Here is an 18,107-nt window from a genome sequence, read left to right as displayed (position 1 = left end):
GAGCTTCTCGGAGCTCGTGCATCATTTAAACCCAGGTTTGCTCTCTGTTTATGTATTTCGCGACAGCTTGCATGAAAACTCCCACAAATTTGGAAAAAGTAAAACTCTTAATAATGTACATTGTTGCTTGGAGGATGTGTTTTGTCATTATTGGACAAGTGAATTCTTGGAGTATTGAGCCTAGACCGTTGAGAAGAGAAAAACCTTTTGCGTTTGGCAGAAGCTATCACGGTGCATCAGATATTTTGGTGGGTTTGGATGTGGGAGAACCAGGTTTAAATCCTTCTCTGTCCAGAAGTGTGTTGAGCATCATGTTCAATAGCCATTGGCACTAAGAAGACAATTGCAAGAAGCGTAGCCAAATTTACACAGATCTCCTGATCATCACTAAGGTTGAAATTATGGGTAATCTGACGAGCCCCCTCCCTGTCTCCCATAATCAGAGCTTCCAAGCTAGGTCAGCTTCTCTTGCTATGAGCAACAAAAGCTTCTGGCTGTTTATTTCCACTGACTCTCCCAGCTGAAGCATGCTTAGTTGCTCATATTGAGTTTGAGAATATACCCTCTAGTGAACTAGACATTTATTCCAGAGTTACGAAAGCTGCCATGATACAATGCTTTGGGAACAAGTGACACCACTCTGTGTTACCCCCGCCCCCAAAGTAATGCAGTTATGTTTCTGTATTGCTATCTCTGTCTTGGTTACCCTACTACACTTACCCCAGGCCATCTGCAGACTCTGCCTGATCTTTGATCATGGTTGCAGTAATGCTGCCATCTTACTTCTTTGCCGCTCGTCACTCAAGTTAAAACTCCTTATAACTGTTGGAATGTTTCTAAGCCTTCTGTGATATCACAACTACTCAATCTATGGCTAGGAAGACCTCACAAGTTAACTTCCTGCGTTTCACTTCTGCTTTTGTCAGGTTGCTTTATTTGCGGTGATTTTGGTGGGACGTAATGGAAATGCTGCTTTCCCCCTGGAAAATATACAGTAAGCTTTCTAGGGGAAGCAAAGGAGAGCAATACCGTACAGAGTAAAATCTGTTGCATTTCTTTAAAAATACTATTAAAAAAAATCAGGGAAAATGTTGGAAGCGCAAGGTCTAATGAAATAATTCCGGCAGAAGGCCTTCTCTGCTTTATAGAATGCTTTTGTAATTTCTCTGGTGTGATATGGAGGTGCAAAAAGCAAAGCAGCAGTCAGTCCTGTTGGTTTTTCTTGTCCTAGTGGGAAGGACGCCCTAACTAAGTAACAATGAACTCAAGGAACACAATTGTTCCTTGTGCATGTGGGAGGTGCTCAAAAGCTGAGCAGGTAGAACGAACAGCAAGAGTTTGATAATGATGAGATTGGCTGCTTCTTATATTTTGCCACGCAACTCAGATTTAAATGAATTTTCCTGCCATTTGTCTTCAAATGCAGACATTTAACTCTTGGGCTGTATAAACGAACAGGCTTTTTCAAGAGTAAAATTCATGCCCTGCGTCCAGGCTAATATGTTCACCTACTATAAACATTACTACCGATGGTTACAGCTGGCATAAAAATTCCTTTTATATACATCATCACTGGCAAAGACTCGGGAGACCACCACAAATCATTTCAGACTTTGTGTGTGTGTGTGTGTGTGTGTGCAGCGACAAAACACACTGAACTATAAAACTGCCTGAGCTCCACGTCTGTTGGCTCAGAAATGCAATTAGCTTTTTTAAAACCTTGCTTGTGCCATCCTTTTGTTTCAAGCCAAGCAAAGGCGTTTGGAAGGGCTCACTTTTTCAGACTGATTTCAAGGAGGTTCCCAGGTGTGTCCACTTGGATCAAATGGAAAACCCTTTTGGGGTTTCCTTGCCACATTTTTTGGAGGAAATAAGCCAGGAAGAGGAAACGTCCACAACAGAGGTGGGAAGTTTCTTTCAGCCACATTCTGGGGGCCACATTTTGAGCCTGGGGTCCAGCAGTGTTGGTGGGAGCAATGCATAAAATAGATGAGGCCACCCACCCATCAACACACTCCTGTGCTCACCTCTTCCACCACCCCACAACACTTAAAGGTAAAGGGACCCCTGACCATTAGGTCCAGTTGTGGCCGACTGTGGGGCTGTGGCGCTCATCTCGCTTTATTGGCCGCGGGAGCCGGTGTACAGCTTCCAGGTCATGTGGCCAGCAGGACTAAGCCGCTTCTGGCGAACCAGAGCAGCACACGGAAACACCGTTTACCTTCCTGCCGGAGCGGTACCTATTTATCTACTTGTACTTTGTGCTTTCGAACTGCTAGGTTGGCAGGAGCAGGGACTGAGCAACAGGAGCTCACCCCGTCGTGGGGATTCGAACTGCCCATCTTCTGATCGGCAAGTCCTAGGTTCTGTGGTTTAACCCGCAGCGCCACCCGCGTCCCACAACACTTAGGCTTGGATGAAAGCATCGGGGCAGTTTGTAGATTATGCTGGCCCGTTTCCCCCCAGCAAGAGATCTACACAAAGATTGCTCCCTGCATAGCAGGGCTGGGCTTGAAAGCAGACCTGCTGAAGCCGACAGGTCTTTTTCCAACCAGTGTTGTTATGGTGGTGGTATTGATGAATGTTGCAGGGCAGGAGAAGGGAAAAGTTAACTCTCCCAACATGAGTTTAAATCCCCCCCCCCAGCCATTAAAGTAAGTTTCCATTGGCACCAGTAGAAGTTCTTTTTTTTTTTTTTAAAGGAGCCTAATTTTTATGGAGGGCAAGAAGGGGAGGGTCCTATTGGCCATATCTGTGTCTCTCTCCCCCATCTCCCTAGACTACAAGAAGTATTGGATTTCCTCATCCGTTCCTTGCATTGTCAGACCACACAAGGGAAGCAAGTGTGCACTTGGGAAGGGGATGAGGGTGACACCCCAAATCTAGGTAGCCATAGGTTTTTGCCACCTCCTAGCAAGCTTCTCTGCCAATTTTGAGTATCCAGAAAGAAGCCCTCCAACTGCAGTTGAGCGGCTCCCTTCTTCTGTAGTTACCCGCGTTGCTGGATTTCTGTATGTATGAAAGCACTGTTTTCTTCGGTGTATAGACACAAACTAGAGGTTGCCAACCCAGGCAGCTGCAGAATAAGGGAACCACGTGCCTGCTGTTTTGACAAGCTTCTCTGGGTATTGGACAGCCCAGGCTGGTCTTGTCGTATATCTTGTGATAAGGAGGGGCAGGAACCCAGAATAGGTGCCGGTGCAATGGATGTGAGCAGAACAAGAAGAGGGGCAGTTGATTACAACCACTGTAGCCCTTAAGAATGGCATTTGTGTGACCATCTCAGACAACAAGTTACTTCTTGATCTCTGATTTATTCGCTTGCCTCCTGAAAACTTGGTTGAGCCAACTCTTAGCCATTTTAGGGTTGACAACAAAGCATAATAAGCTCCAAACCAATGTAGTTCCTTTTGTTGATGCTTGGCTTCCATCAGTGCCATTTTTCTAGAAAAAGAGGGGCCGGAATTCACCATGAACACCTCCCTCTTTCTCTTAGACTGGCAATGTCGCCCACCTAAGAGGTTCCATAACTCAGTTCCAGTGAGTTCCAGCTGAAAAAAAGCCCTGGCTTTCATGACTGTTTCAGTATTCGTTTATGGGGCCTTAGCTTTGACGTTAACATCAGTGATTTTATTGGGGATTGTTATGTATTTTAATGTGAGTTTTGGGGTGTGTGATGGGGGTGTTGTGAGTAACCTTGAGTTCCTTTGGAAACTGAACAGTGTGTGTGTGTCCTATTTAAAATAACAAATAGTTTATATGATGGGTAACCTCGGCCACCATTTTCAACACACACTCTACTTGGATCGTAGGAAAAAGTTAAAGCAAGTCCGTGCTGTTTGCGGGCTAGAAAGGGTGTGTGTGTGTGTGTGTGTGTGTGTGCTCCCTTACCAGTGGCATCTTGTTAAAGCCTTTATTTGGAGGACTGGACAGCGAGCCCTCGCCCTGTCTGTATGCATAATTAAAAGCAGAGAGGTGGGGAGGGGAAAGTGGGGGGGGGGGACGCTAAGGAAATGGTTTACCATGTTAAATGAGCAAGGGACGGAATCGCACAGTGACAGGTGAAGAGCCGATTCATCTCCTCCTGGAATTTCAATGCTGCAAGCAAGGCAGGGCGCTTTTGCTAATATCCTTGCAAATGCCACAGTTTGCTGCGTCTCTAGATCACTGTCCAAAACTTGTCGTCGGTCTCTGAAAGGCCTGCCAGGCTGCGCCTGCATATGAGCCATGGGGAGTTTGCGAAAGGCTTTGCGTTTGGGATTGTAGTCAGGCAAATTGATGACCATGCCGGCCGCTGTTGAATAAATCATCCACACTTACCTCGTTTGCATCTCTGAGCTCATTCTGGCTGTTTTTATCACCACCGTCTCTGTCTCCGTCTCCGGTCTCCCTTGCTTTCTTTTGTTGAATTATGATGTCCCACCCATCCTGCACTTTGCATCCACTTTCTGCGAACCAGAGAGCAGCCAAGATGGCGGCAGAAATGTCTGAACAGTTTGTTGCCATTTATACCCCCACTGTTCAATCACATTTTCATGATAAGTTACAATAAAATTAAGGAGGGGGTAGCATGCCTTAGAATAAAAACAGCAGATTTGTAGAAGCATTGTATGAATGTAAGACCTGAGTCAGGATAGAACAAATCAGTATGGATTAGAAGCCTGGGAGACTAAAAAGGCCTTTGCCTGGCATTGGAATAACAATAAATTAGGGTTCCCGGTGCGTTTGTTTGGGGAGAACATTCCAAGGTCAGGGTGCCAGCACCAAAAAGGTTCTGCTAAGTATTAACCTGCTGGACCAATGGCAGAGACACCTGTAAAAGAGCTCCAGATGACAAGTGGTCCTTCACCTACCCTGGTCTTGAGTGGTGGAGGGCTTTAGCGGTCAGAACCAGCACTTTGAATTAGGCCCGGAAAGAAACCGGGAGCCAGTGTAGTTTACAAAGCGTGAATATAATATGATCTTATACATTGTATGGGAGTATGTATAGTTGAGGGAGTGCTGTCAGTAGTCGGAATTTCAGCACATTTCCCTGATGGAATTGTTTGCTTTGCACATGTGGCAGGCCCAAAAAGAGTTATTCTGGGAGGATTGGCACCCTGGCCAATTGCCTGGTCAGTATCCCATGAAACATCGAGTGCCACTGTGTAGGTGCCAACCTGCCTTTTAGCGTTTCGTTATGGTGACGTTTGTTCACAAGGAGCGAGAACTACTCCCCCAAACCCCCTGGTCCTGCAGGAATTGGGTGCAAACCTAACAGCGTAGCAAAACATCTCCTGCTGGTCCCCTACTATAACAGCAGGCACCTCTGAACACAAATAGCCTAGGATTGCCCATGACTCTCATCTTGTTTTTTACACAAAACAAGGTGTTGATGTTGATTGAAGAATTGGCTTGCTGCTTTGCTAGCACAACTGTCCTTAAAAACGGGCTTGCTGTCTACTCTGTTGTTAATTGCTATTACTTTACTTCCTGTTTTTAATTTCATCGTTTTTAAAAAAGGTAACAGTGGATCCTGGTTTTCTGGGATAAAAGCCAGTGGGGAGAACTGCCCATTCACCATTCACATTTGTAGAAACATATTGTTAAAGGTTCCGATAATTTCATTGAAAGTTAATTTAATTGCTTCACAAGAACAATTGTCTAGTTTTGTTTCTGTAATCAGGATGCTGATGATTACATCATCTTGTTTTTTGTTTAAAGGGAATGCTTAAAAGATTGTTCATTATTCGACCAGGCAAACACCCAACGTTGTGTGTTGGAGGCATGGAAAGATTGGGCACCAGAAACTAGGGGCTTGTGGGAGAATGAACATGTTGTGCAAAGCCCTGTAGAGGGAGGATTTGTATAAATTAAGGCAATCTCTACATGGCCCAAATTGCAAGGCAAAACGCAGTAATATTTGGCCCATGTAGCCGGGTTCTTGCATTTAGTCAGGAATCTAGATGAAAGGAGATGAATATTTTGTTTATGTAGTTATAACTTATTCTCTCTAGACATTCTGAAAGAGTCCATCTTCTTGCTGTATGGCTCATGTATTTTGCTCTGATTTCTTACCTGGACAGCTAAATCAGATTTGCACAGAATAATGTGTTTGACTTCATTTCTCCCTCCCCCCTTCCCACTCCCTCATCCATGAGAAATGTTTTTGTCCTTAACTTGCTATCTCACCTCTGCAGCAGCAATACAGAGAGTGCCAGGAACTTTTGAGCCTTTATCAGAAGTATCTCTCGGAGCAGCAAGAAAAGCTCACCTACTCTCTTTCGGAGCTTGAGGCTGCCAAACAGAAGGAGCAGCAGGTAAGTGCCTCATCCCTTCCAACAGCATTGTTTCCTTTTGGATGGTTGCTATTCGTCATCCTATTGAAACGGCACCTGCAGCCATGGGGCTCCAACAGCAAACGTTGGAGCATTTAAACCTGCTGTGCTTCCCTAAAGATGGCGAGTCCTCCAGGCCCCCTTCCCTTCCCTTCTCCTGGGGCCTAGAGGTGAGAAACCCCCGCTGAAAGGCATCTTTGGATCAGCATCACAGTGAAATCATTGATCATAGCTCGACGTGCGCTTTGCTATCCAACACACAAAGGACGTTTCGTTTTTCCTCCCTGCCTTCTTCCTGGAACCAAGCCCAATAAGAGAGCATATCATATAAAACAATGGGAAAAAAAACATTTAAAAAAACTCATCAGTAGATTAAAACAGAAGATGAAAGAGCCATAATCCAGCAACTATAAAACAGCAGCCCAACTATTGAAGGGTGTGGTGAGGACAGGGAGGGACCACCTTCCATAAAGGCCACTGACCAGGGTAACATATCCCAGCTCCTCCAGAAATGCCACGTAGAACAGAGGAGGTGCTGGTGACCGTCAGGCAGAAAGAGAAAGAAAGAAAGAAAGAAAGAAAGAAAGAAAGAAAGAAAGAAAATCTGGCTTTTCCTATTGAACTAGGACCTATGGACTGCTCCTCACCCACTGTGGCGTAGAACTTCTGCCAAGTCCAAGGGCCGCCAGCCTTTTTGGGCCAGTGGGGCACATTTGCAGCCCTAGCTCCTGAAGGCAGATGGCAGCCCCTGCAGGGGGCAAGGTACTGAACCAGCAAAAAGCACTGGAGCTGGTTATAAGCTCTGGACTTGAGCAGTTTAAGTCCAGTTACAAACTTAAGAGCACAGCAATGAAGGAGGGAGGAATCCCATTCTCCCAGGAATGAACATACCCAGATATTCCCTCTAAGCCTCCTGACAGATAGTCTCCATCAGTTTGATTGTCACACCCTCCTTGAAAGACCTGACTGGACTGTTTGCCCTTCTGATACTCTGTTGGTTGTCTTCTCCTCTCCTCAAAAGGCAGCTGGGCTTCAGGGCTCTCTTTAGTTGTCCTTCTTTTCACCACTTCAGTGCTGCAGTGAATGGGAAGGACCTTTTCTACAGGAACCAACACCCCTTCATCCCAGCTCTCTTTCTGTTGGAGGCTTGCTGCCCTACCCGCTTTTTAAGATAAAGCAGCTGCCGCAGGAAAACCTAGTACATCCTCTATGTGAGCTGTAGTCTGGAGCCAGCAGGAGCCCCCAACACCTCTTGGAGTTTGGGGAGCACCATTCTCAAGACTAGTGTGGAGGTGGAACAAGCCAGGGGCCAGTTACAGTAACCACCTGCCATTAAACATGGGACAGACTTTGCATGGTGCCTAAAAGATAGTAAAAGAACACATGTGAGGTGCCTACATCCAGAAAGGAAGTTCTGCAATTTGGGTGTCACTTCAGACAAGGGTCTTAGTCTTTGTTCTCCAACAGCTTTATGGAGGCATACAGAGGAGATTTACTGTGATGTGAACATCATATAAAAATATACTTTTAAATGTTTTTCCCCCCACTTTGGGAGAAGAATGGCATAAGGTGAGTTTAGTCAAAAGTGTATGGTCTTACTCTCGCAGTAGTTGTTTCCCTGAATAAAACAAGTCATGTTGCTAAAGCTTTTGGAGCACTGACTGTACCCAAGTCAGAATTTCAATTTCAAAAGGCTCTGTGGCGCTTCAGAGTCTCGTGCAAGAGTTTTCTCTGTTGTTTCAGAAGAACAGTAATCTTAGGACCTCAGGGGCATGCATGTGTGAATCAACCCATGGTTTTTGCAGCAGCCCGAAGACTGCAAGTGCTGTGGTACCTTGGGGGTGTTTGTCTCACTGGTATTGCTTTACAACCAGCTTTATGACCTGATTTCATTGGATCCATGAATGAGTGGACAGGAGGCCTTTTAACACTGAAGAATACAGCTGCGACCTTCTGCAATACTTTGGCGAGTGGCAGACTTAGAAAAGGTAGAGGCTGCTATCAGTCCTTGTTCACTCCCTCTTCCTAGATTTGCGACACTGCCCAATTCCTTCCTTCCTTCCGCTTTCTCCCAACTTCCAAATGCAGTGGATAATCTCAGTTCTAAGAGAGAATAAACGAACACAGAACGCACTAGGTTTATGTGGCATATGAACATAGGAAGCGGCCTTATTCCTTTAGCTCAGTATTATCTACAGTGATATATTTCTGCAGTTTCTGGATATGATTCGTCTTTGTAACTTGACCAGAATTGTCTGCTTTCTCATCCTGTTCTTGCTGCTGCTATTTCCCCTAAAACTTTCTTTTCTGTGACTACATACCACTCTGGTCTGCCAGGGACACAAGGCTTGTGGCCAGCTGGGTCTTCATGGCGCAGATTCATCTAGTAGCTCAGTACCATGTTGCCATCCTTGATGGATCCATGAATGTCAAATTCTTCTTTTAAAGCCATCTGAGCGATGACGAAAACAGTGCCTGATATTGTTAGAGGCACTGACATTGAGAAAAAACTTTGCAGGAACCCTGCATCCCGTCCAAACTGTGAATCCAGCGAGCTCTTGGTTCAGCTCCGCTGGGTCGTCTCTGGGATGCGGAAGAACCTTTTCTCGGAGGGTGGAGTCCCAGCGGCCCTCGGCTGACAGCCTGGCGTTCCATTCTGAGCATCTGTCTCGGCAAGAGCCCCACAAACTTACTGGGGAAAATGGTGCCGTGATGATTTAAGACGGAGCCCTCGTGGAGTCAATAATCAGTAGCTGGAACGTGGCGCTTCCTTTTTTGTGTGTGAGATAAAGTTAATTCCATTTGAAAAGATACTTAAGGTGACATGAATTGAATTATTCAAACCGGCTTTCTCAGCATTAACTCTAGGTTAATATCTCATGATGCCTCTGGTTTCATTATAGGAGTTTTAAGTACATAACTTTTTATAATAAATTCAATACTGAGGAGCTGGGCTGAAATTGGTTTACTTTCTAGCGAGCCATAAAAAAGCAGCATTAATTGTAAAGTGAATATTGAAGTGGTCACTGAAGTTGACTCAGACAGATGCAGAGATAGCCTTTGTGATGAGATATGTGGAGCAATAAGTTTCTGCCCTGACATTAATAGAAAATACCATCTATATTAAAATGTAGTTAAATCGCTTTCATCAAGAAAGATTTTAGACAGTCTCTCAGCTACTCCCAAATGCACTTTCTTTGCTGCTTTTCATGAAGCTTTACTTGGATGTAAAGAAAATTGCCCTTGTTCTAGGTAATCAGCTCTGACCTAATTATACAGTCCTTGCTTCGCTGCCATCTCAAACAGTGGAAAGAATCCAATTTATTTTGGCGAGAAATTGTGGAAATGCTTTGCAACTTAGAGGACCTGTGCTTCATTGCTCCATTGCCGAATGAACCTCTGCACGGGGGCTCTTTTGAACCTCTCCCGTGGCAGGAAGGGCAAAATTATTTGCCAGGCCACCCCTTTTTCATATTAATCCGTTTGTTTGTGAGCACAGCTGGCGGCACTTTGGTTTCTTACTTTTAATGCTCACTACATCTGCAAATCCCTTGTCTGTTGGGTTTGTTGGCAATTGTTCGTGGCTGAAGTGGAAATAGGAAAAGCTAGTAGAGCGGTTCTGCACTCTCCAAAATGTAGTAGGTTTATTTTTGAATCATGGACTGGTACTCTTGAAGGATGCAGGAGTTGGCTAGAGGCTTGGGAGGAGCCTTTCTCCATGGGACTCTATAGGGGTGCAAAGGCCAGAGCTCGAAGAGAACAAGCTGCCCCAGGAACATAGGAGGCTGTCTTTTGCTGAGTTAGACCACTGACCCATCTAGCTCAGTATTGTCTGGAACAGGCATGGCCAAACTTGGCCCTTCAGCTGTTTTGGGACTACAACTCCCATCATCCCTAGCTAACAGGACCAGTGGTCAGGGATGACCTAACCTGGGGAGAAAACAGCAAAGACCTGATGAAGAGATCACAGCAGAGGTTATATTTTCTGAGAATCCTCCGGAAAAACAATCTCTCAAAGGACCTGTTGATGGCATTTTACCATTGTACTGTGGAGAGTGTATTAACTTCTGGTCTGTGTGTGTGGTTTGGGAGCTGCACGGCCAGGGAAAAAACGATGCTGTCCAGGGTTGTAAAGACTGTGGAGAGAATAATTGGGTGCACTCTTCCCACCTTAGATCAAATCCATGCTGTCAGGTGCCATAAGAAAGCTGCAGAGATAGCGCAGGATGGTACGTACCCCGGAAATGATCTCTTTCAGCTTCTGCCTTCTGGAAGAAGGTACAGGGTTATAAAGACCAGGACTAGCCGCCTGAGAAACAGTTTCTACGCAAATGCAATTCTGGTTCTAAATGCAGCATAAGGAGTCTCTATAGTATATTGTATTTTAAAATGGTGTTTCAGAGTTTTTAGGGTTTTTGAATGTTTTATGTAGATTTTCAATTTCATTGTTCTATATGGAACAATGACAATAAAGATATCTTATATCGTATGATGGGAATTGTAGTCCCAAAACATCAGGAGGGCTGAGTTTGGGTGTGCCTGATCTGGAAGGTTTCAGGAAGGGCGTCTGTCCCATCCCTATCTGAAGGTACCAAGGAATGGATCTGGGACCTTCTGTACTCAAAGCAGATGGTCTACTGCTGTACAGTGGCCCTTCATTCCAGATGGAAAGGATAAACATATGAGGAGCGTACGAGTAGCGCTTGAAGGAGCTGGATATGTTTAGCATGGAAAAGAGGAGACAGAGGAAATTTGATAGCCATCTTCAAATATCTTATGGGCTGTCACATGGAAGAGGGAACATGCTTGTTTTCTCTTGCTCTTGAGGGTAGGACTTGAACCAGTGGCTTCAGGTTACAAGAAAGGAGATTCCGACTAAACATACAGAAAACCTTTCTGATAGTAAGAGCTGTTCGACAGTGGAACAGACTCCCACAAGAGGTGGGATGCAGGATGCTTTAGCTGAGATTCCTGCATTGCAGCGGGTTGGACTAGATGACTCTAAGATTCTATGAAAACTGGAAGCCACCACCAGACAGGAGGGTTACTGGAGACCACAGAGCTCTTGAATCCCAGATGTGATTGTTTTTGGATGTTTGGTTTTAATCAAACCTGAGAAACCAGCTTTTGCCAAGATATCAATCAGTATCAGCTTTCTTCCAAACTACCTTGCAGAGTGAACCTCCCCGCCCCCCCGCCCCATCCAGACGTGGAGCACTAAACAGCACCAAACAATCCTTCAAATATAATTTAGTCCTTGGGGTACTTGTTTTGAACAGCTGCTTTGCAAAATTGCACGTTTTCTTGCATACGTGGATGGGTGCCTCAATCCATTTCAAGTTTCATCCTGAGATCAGAGGGTATTAGCAAATGGGGCTATTTCACTGGAGAGGATCCTGTATAAAAGGGACACTCAGCCACCTGATCGAGATTTGCCAGCCCAGCTGGGCTCTGAGAGGAGTATTTCTATATGTACATTGCAGGCATCCTGTTATCTATCCAACTAATAAGCAGAAGCCGTATATGAGATTTCCAGATTATGTGACTGTTGTAAAGCTGACTGTCACCATTCCTTTTGTGAGCATCCGTCTTTATGTCTGCTAAATGGGTGTGAGTGTGTGATACTCTTTTCTTTGTAAAGTTCTTTAGCTTAGTGGTAAAAAGTTGCTAAAAATGGAGTGAGTCCAAATCTTTTCATGTGCTCTTTGTTCTGCTCTTCCACTAAAGACACCTGCTTCTGATTATGGTCAGAGGCAGATGTTGGACTCTATAGAAAGGTGACCCCATCCCCGCTGTGGACTCTCCCCCCCCCCCCGCAAATTTTGAATTTCCATGTGATTTTGCTTAAGGTTCTGCTGTGTTTAATTGTGACTTTCAGATTCTGTTTTGAGTGAAGCTAGGTGAATAACTGGAATGTGTGTGTGTGAAGTGTTGCTGGGTTTTCCCCATATACAGTACATAAAATCCATAACAGGATAGCCTTTAAATTTTTTGTGACACTGTCCTTCTTTAAATATGTTATTATCTTTCTTCTTATAAATATTGTGTCAGTATACATGCTGATTGCAGCAAAACAAAAGATAGGCCTGTGCCGCAAAGAACAGAGTCTACATTAGGCAACAGGAGAGGAACGAAGGCAAAGTTACCAAGGGATAAATGCAGGTAAAAGCAGTAATACATGTTAAGTTGGTTTCACTTGTGAATGGAGGCTGAGATCCCAATAGTGGTTTGTTGTTGTTTTTTTGCATCAAGACTCCTTGTTCATACTTGAAGCTCCCACCATACTGCCTGCTATTTAAGTAGCCGCTAACCCACTCTTGACCAGTGGTATATGAGGCAACAGAGCTTATTTGTAAGCATGCTTAAAAAACGTAAGGCAACGGTATGGATTACCATTTAGCCAATTTGTATTTATCATAGTTTGTCTGTTTTGCAGCTGCATCCTCAAACTCCAGTTAATAAGCTTCTGACATCTTACTTCCATCATTGCTGTCTCGGTAGTGTTGTATTTCCATGGCTTTAATAACTCAATGTAGACTGAAAGGATAATACTGAAGGAATTGACTGAGCTAATTAGACCCTGATTTGTCTTGCTGTCCACAGCATGACACATATTCTTGACATAAATAGGATAAGGCAGTCTGGTTATCCTTTACCATTAGCCACCTGCAAATAGTTCTCTGGCACGCAGACCCAGGGAAGGGGAAGTATACCAGGGGATTGCCAACTGATCCCAATTCCAAATATGGCAGGCTCTTGGATCTCTCTGCGTGTAAATCAGATCCCAGCCATTGGCAGTCTTTCTGCCACTTGAATGCTCTGTCCTTGGAAGTAAGCAAGTCATACTAATTACCCTGGAAAAATCTTTCTTTTGAAAGCCTTTTCAATATTTCCAGTACCAATTCAGACTGAGAAAGTTCAATAGAATGAAGAAGGTCTTCAGTACGCCAATAGAGATGGTGCTTGTCTGATCTTCAAGGGAAGGGAATTCAAAAGGGAAGGTGGCATAACACTAAATGCCCAATGTTCCACATTGTGTGGAACAGACCTCTTGATAAGACGGTATCTGCAGGAAGCCCTCGCCTACAGAGCACAGTGACCAACTGGATGCATAAGAGGTGACATGATCTTTCAGGTATCCTGGTCCCAAGCTGTGTAGGAATTTATGCAGCTTGAATTTAGCCCGGTAGCTCATTGGCAGCCACTGTAGTTCTTTCAACAGTGGAGCAACGCACTGGCGATATTCTGTCCCAGTGAACTGTTGAGCTGCCACATTTTGCACCAGCTTCTGGGCCAACCTCAGCAGCAGCCCCACATAGAGCATGTTGCAGTAATCCTGCCTGGAGGTTACCAGTGCATGGACTACAGTGATCAGACTATCCTAGTCCAGAAATGGCTGCAGTTGTTTTAGCAGATGAAGCTGGTAGAAGGCACACCATTCCACTAAGGTCTCCTGGGCCTCTAGTGACAGAGATGGATCCAGGAACACTTTCAGACTATGAACCTGCAAAGCAGGCAATTGACCAATGTCCCAGACATAGGAACCACCCCCACAGTGCCTCCATCTTGCCAATCCACTACCATTCCCAAGCACTTGTCCAGGTCTTGAAGACTCTCCTGATTCAGATGTTATAGAAGTATGTTTCCTCAACATACTGATGGCATCTTATCCCGAATTTCCTAATGACTTCACTTAATGGCTTTGTATAAATGTTAAAAAGCACATGGAACCGGTTGATGCCCTGCGGCATCCCATAGCACATTGCTGGGGTCCAAAAGACAATCACCCAATGTTGTTCTCTGAAACTAACCCTGGAGATAGGATCAGAACCACTGTAAAACAGTGCTTCCATTACCCATCCCACTAAGTTGGCTCAGAAGGAGACCACGGTTAACAGCATCGAAAAGCTGCTGAGAGATCAAGTAAGAATAACAGCTCCGTACTTCCCCTTGTCCTTCTCCTGATAAAGGTCAACCATCAGAGCAGCCAAGACTGATTCAGTCCCATAACTAGGCCTGAACACAGATTGACACGGGCTTCACCCAAGAGTATCTGCAGTTGTTATGCCGTGGTTTCTTCCAATTCCAGTACAGTGGTATCTCTGGTTGTGAACGGGATCCGTTCCGGAGGCCCGTTTACAACATGAAAAGAGTGCAACCCGCAGCGGCGCGCCTGGGCACGCATGGGTTGCAATTCACTGCTTCTGCGCATGCGTGAGCGGCAAAACCCAGAAGTAACCCTTTCCGGTACTTCCGGGTCGCCGCAGGACGTAACCTGAAAGAACGTAACATGAAGCGGACGTAACATAAGGTATGACTGTAGTCTTATCTGCCCTCTGATGCTTTTTAAGCGAGTTTTTGTTATCTGAGGAGCACTTGTGAGGAAACAGTGGTCCTCCAGATGTTCTTTGAACTCCCATCAACCCCAGCCAGTATGACCAGTGCTCAGGGATGATGGGGGTTCTTGTTCAGCAACATCTGGAGGACCACAGGTTTTCCTCCCCAGCTTTAGGATCTCAAGACAAGCTCCAGATGTCCAATCTGCGAGGTCTTCCTTGAGGGCTTCCCCTGGGCATCTGGTTAGTCACTTTGAAAACAGGATGCTTGTCTGGATTGGGCCACTGGCGTGATCCAGCAGGACTGTTCTTATTCTGTTCTTCTGAGGACCTTCCCTTCACCTCTGCTCACTCATGCCAAAATAAATTATCATAATGCATTGGAACTGAAAGAACAGGAAGAGCAGCTGCCACAACCAGCCTCTGAGTTGTCCTTAAAGTGTAAGAATTTCCATTTCAGTCTCTTCCTAACGACACATCTCAGAACGGAATCTACAATGTTAGTCTCTATTTTCAAACCTGTAGGAATTTGCCTAACACTTAAACGTTGCAGAGCAATCAAGTCTGATAGCAGCAGGCTAAATATCAGTTTCTGAAAATAAATTTTATACGAACGTATTCTCCAGACAATTTGACTTTTAAATGTTTAAAAGTGACATCTTTATGCAAGCGAACACTGGCTGAGGCAATAGCTACAAAACCTGGACATTTCCCCTGCATCCTTGTGCTTTTCACAATAACCTGTTAAAAACACAGCTGGCTACAATGCAGCCTTTTACTGTTTTCCCCTGGAATAATTTACTGCTCTTCTGACCTATAAACAGATAGCCATTACTGTGACTTAGCACCACAAAACATTCTGGACACATGCTCGGAGGTGATGCGTGCTCTTAAATATTGCATGTGTGAAAGCTTTTATAACCAGGTCTTTGTGAAATGGAAACATTACATTTCCTTAAGCAATGTTGCGTACCTTTAAGCACCAAGCAGAAACATTCTTCTTGTCCCAGGCCTTGGACCAATTAAACCATCTATTGCCTTTTAAACTTTTTTTAGGGGGTGTATTGTTTTTGTTTGTTACTATGATATGTATTTAAGGGACGCGGGTGGCGCTGTGGGTTAAACCACAGAGCCTAGGACTTGCCGATCGCATGGTCGGCGGTTCGAATCCCCGTGGCGGGGTGCGCTCCCGTTGCTCGGTCCCAGCGCCTGCCAACCTAGCAGTTCGAAAGCACCCCCGGGTGCAAGTAGATAAATAGGGACCGCTTACTAGCAGGAAGGTAAACGGCGTTTCCGTGTGCTGCGCTGGTGCTGGCTCGCCAGAGCAGCGATGTCACGCTGGCCACGTGACCCGGAAGTGTCTGCGGACAGCGCTGGCCCCTGGCCTCTTAAGTGAGATGGGCGTACAACCCTAGAGTCTGTCAAGACTGGCCCGTACGGGCAGGGGTACCTTTACCTTATGATATGTATTTTTGTGTAGAATAATAATAATAATAATAATAATAATAATAATAATAATAATAATAATAATAATTTTGAGCAGGTGGTTTGTTGCCACAAGGTTTGTGTTTCCCATTGAACGAAGAACCACCCAATTTTGGCTTTTATGAGGGTTGATTAAACTTAGAATCTCAATGCTTGATGTTTTCGTTGATCTCAGTGGCTGACCCATTTTTCAACCAAACCCCACTCAAAAAAACAAAGCAAAAAGCATGCAGTGAGCTTGAAGAATGCGCATTCGCTGCTGAAGGTTTCTGCTTCATCCATTGTAGTTACTGTGGGACTGTGGTAATGGAAACCACCTGTCTGTTATGTGGTTCATTGTGTCCCATCTACCCTTTAAAAGCTTATTGAGAAGCCTGGATATAATTGAATTATGTGTAGCAGAGGCCAAGTTTTCTGCAGAGAAGGTAAAGGTAAAGGGACCCCTGACCATTAGGTCCAGTCGTGACCGACTCTGGGTTGCAGCGCTCATCTCGCTTTATTGGCTGAGGGAGCCGGCGTACAGCTTCCGGGTCATGTGGCCAGCAGGACTATGCCGCTTCTGGTGAACCAGAGCAGCACACGGAAACACCGTTTACCTTCCCGCCGGAGCAGTACCTATTTATCTGCTTGCACTTTGACGTGCTTTCGAACTGATAGGTTGGCAGGAGCAGGGACTGAGCTGTTGGGATATGAGTACTACGCAGCTGCGAACAAGCAGCTGGATGTTTACATCACATGATGGAACTAACCGTGGGACAGGATGTTCCAGGGAATTCACAGGGATTTGTTCTTTGTGTAATATGAGACCTTCCTGTTGCTTGTGTGAAGGAAGTTTGATGCAGTTGCTCGGAGGAGACTGAGCGAGCAGACATGTTTTTTTGTACAGTTGTACAGTCAGAAATAAAGTAGAGATGAAATAGACTTTCTGACTGTTTTTCTTTCTCCTGCTGCTATGCAAGGGGGAAGGGGGTGTGCACCTTTCACCAGGGAGGTGTCGCCTATCAAGATCTCCCTGGTCTGCCGGGATGCCAGCCACGGTAGGTCACCGGAGACAGGCCCCGACAAGCCTGGGAAGAGGAGTCAGCCTTTCCTGAGGGGGCAAGTTTCCAGCATGAGCAACGGGAGCTCACCCTGTAGCGGGGATTCGAACCACCGACTTTCTGATCAGCAAGTCCTAGGCTCTGGTTTAACCCACAGCGCCACCCGCGTCCCTTTCTGCTGAGAAGCTATGTGCAAATAAAAAATAAATGAATAGAGGATGTGCCCTCCTCCAATCCAAACTGGGACTGTTGCAGGGAGAGGTGGCCTTAACCTTTGTCCTCCCCGTCTTCATCCTAATGGGGCCATGTTGCCTCCTTTTTGAATTTGGTCCCCTATCTCGCTGAACTTGGGATGTAGAGTAGATTTCTCGGGTGGCTGTTTATGAAGTTCATCACTTGTCCTGCTTGTTCGAGGAGGACTGTGCTTCTCCCACAAGCAGAGAGAGTCTTCCTTGCTTTCTGTTTCCAAAGCACCAGCTCTCGGAGGAATGAAAGGAGAACCTATTTCAGCCCCATGCATTGGTGCTGAGCATGTTCTGGCAGCACCCACTGAAGGGAGAAGGGAATCAATGGCTGGTAAAAGGAGATGGGCGTACAGAGGACTGTCCTCAGAAACCTGAATCATTTTGAAGATAATTGATGCAATTGTAGATGAGAGAGCAAATCCCAGGGTGTATTTCTTTTCTGGACTCCATTAGGAAAGGAAATTGGACGCTGTGCTGCTTGTAATCCCTTAGCAGTGGGTTCTTCAGTTTCAATCTCTTTTAGAATGAGAAGGAACACGTCCAGTCACCTATTCCAATCATCTGACATGATGGAATTCCTTGCTACAAGTTAGGGAAATGGTTACTGGCTTAGATGGCGCCCAAAGGGAATTACACAAATTCCTGGAGGAAAGGTCTATCAGTGGCTATTAGCCCACAGTGCCT

The 18,107-nt window shown here is 45.3% G+C and overlaps 1 protein-coding gene across 9 annotated transcripts in view; it reads left to right on the top strand.

Moving 5' to 3' along the window:
• Positions 1-18,107, top strand: part of LOC114590158 (protein hinderin-like) — a 224,082-nt gene that overhangs the window by 96,408 nt on the left and 109,567 nt on the right. For all 9 annotated transcript variants that reach the window (XM_028748976.2, XM_077936544.1, XM_077936541.1 and 6 more), the window contains one exon: positions 6,172-6,299. In XM_028748976.2, coding sequence (XP_028604809.2) covers positions 6,172-6,299 — 128 coding nt within the window. The remainder of the gene's footprint in view (positions 1-6,171; positions 6,300-18,107) is intronic.

The sequence above is a fragment of the Podarcis muralis genome, chromosome 11 (genome assembly GCF_964188315.1).
Source record: "Podarcis muralis chromosome 11, rPodMur119.hap1.1, whole genome shotgun sequence".
Taxonomy (NCBI): domain Eukaryota; kingdom Metazoa; phylum Chordata; class Lepidosauria; order Squamata; family Lacertidae; genus Podarcis; species Podarcis muralis.
This window is presented reverse-complemented; position numbering and strand designations above follow the sequence as displayed.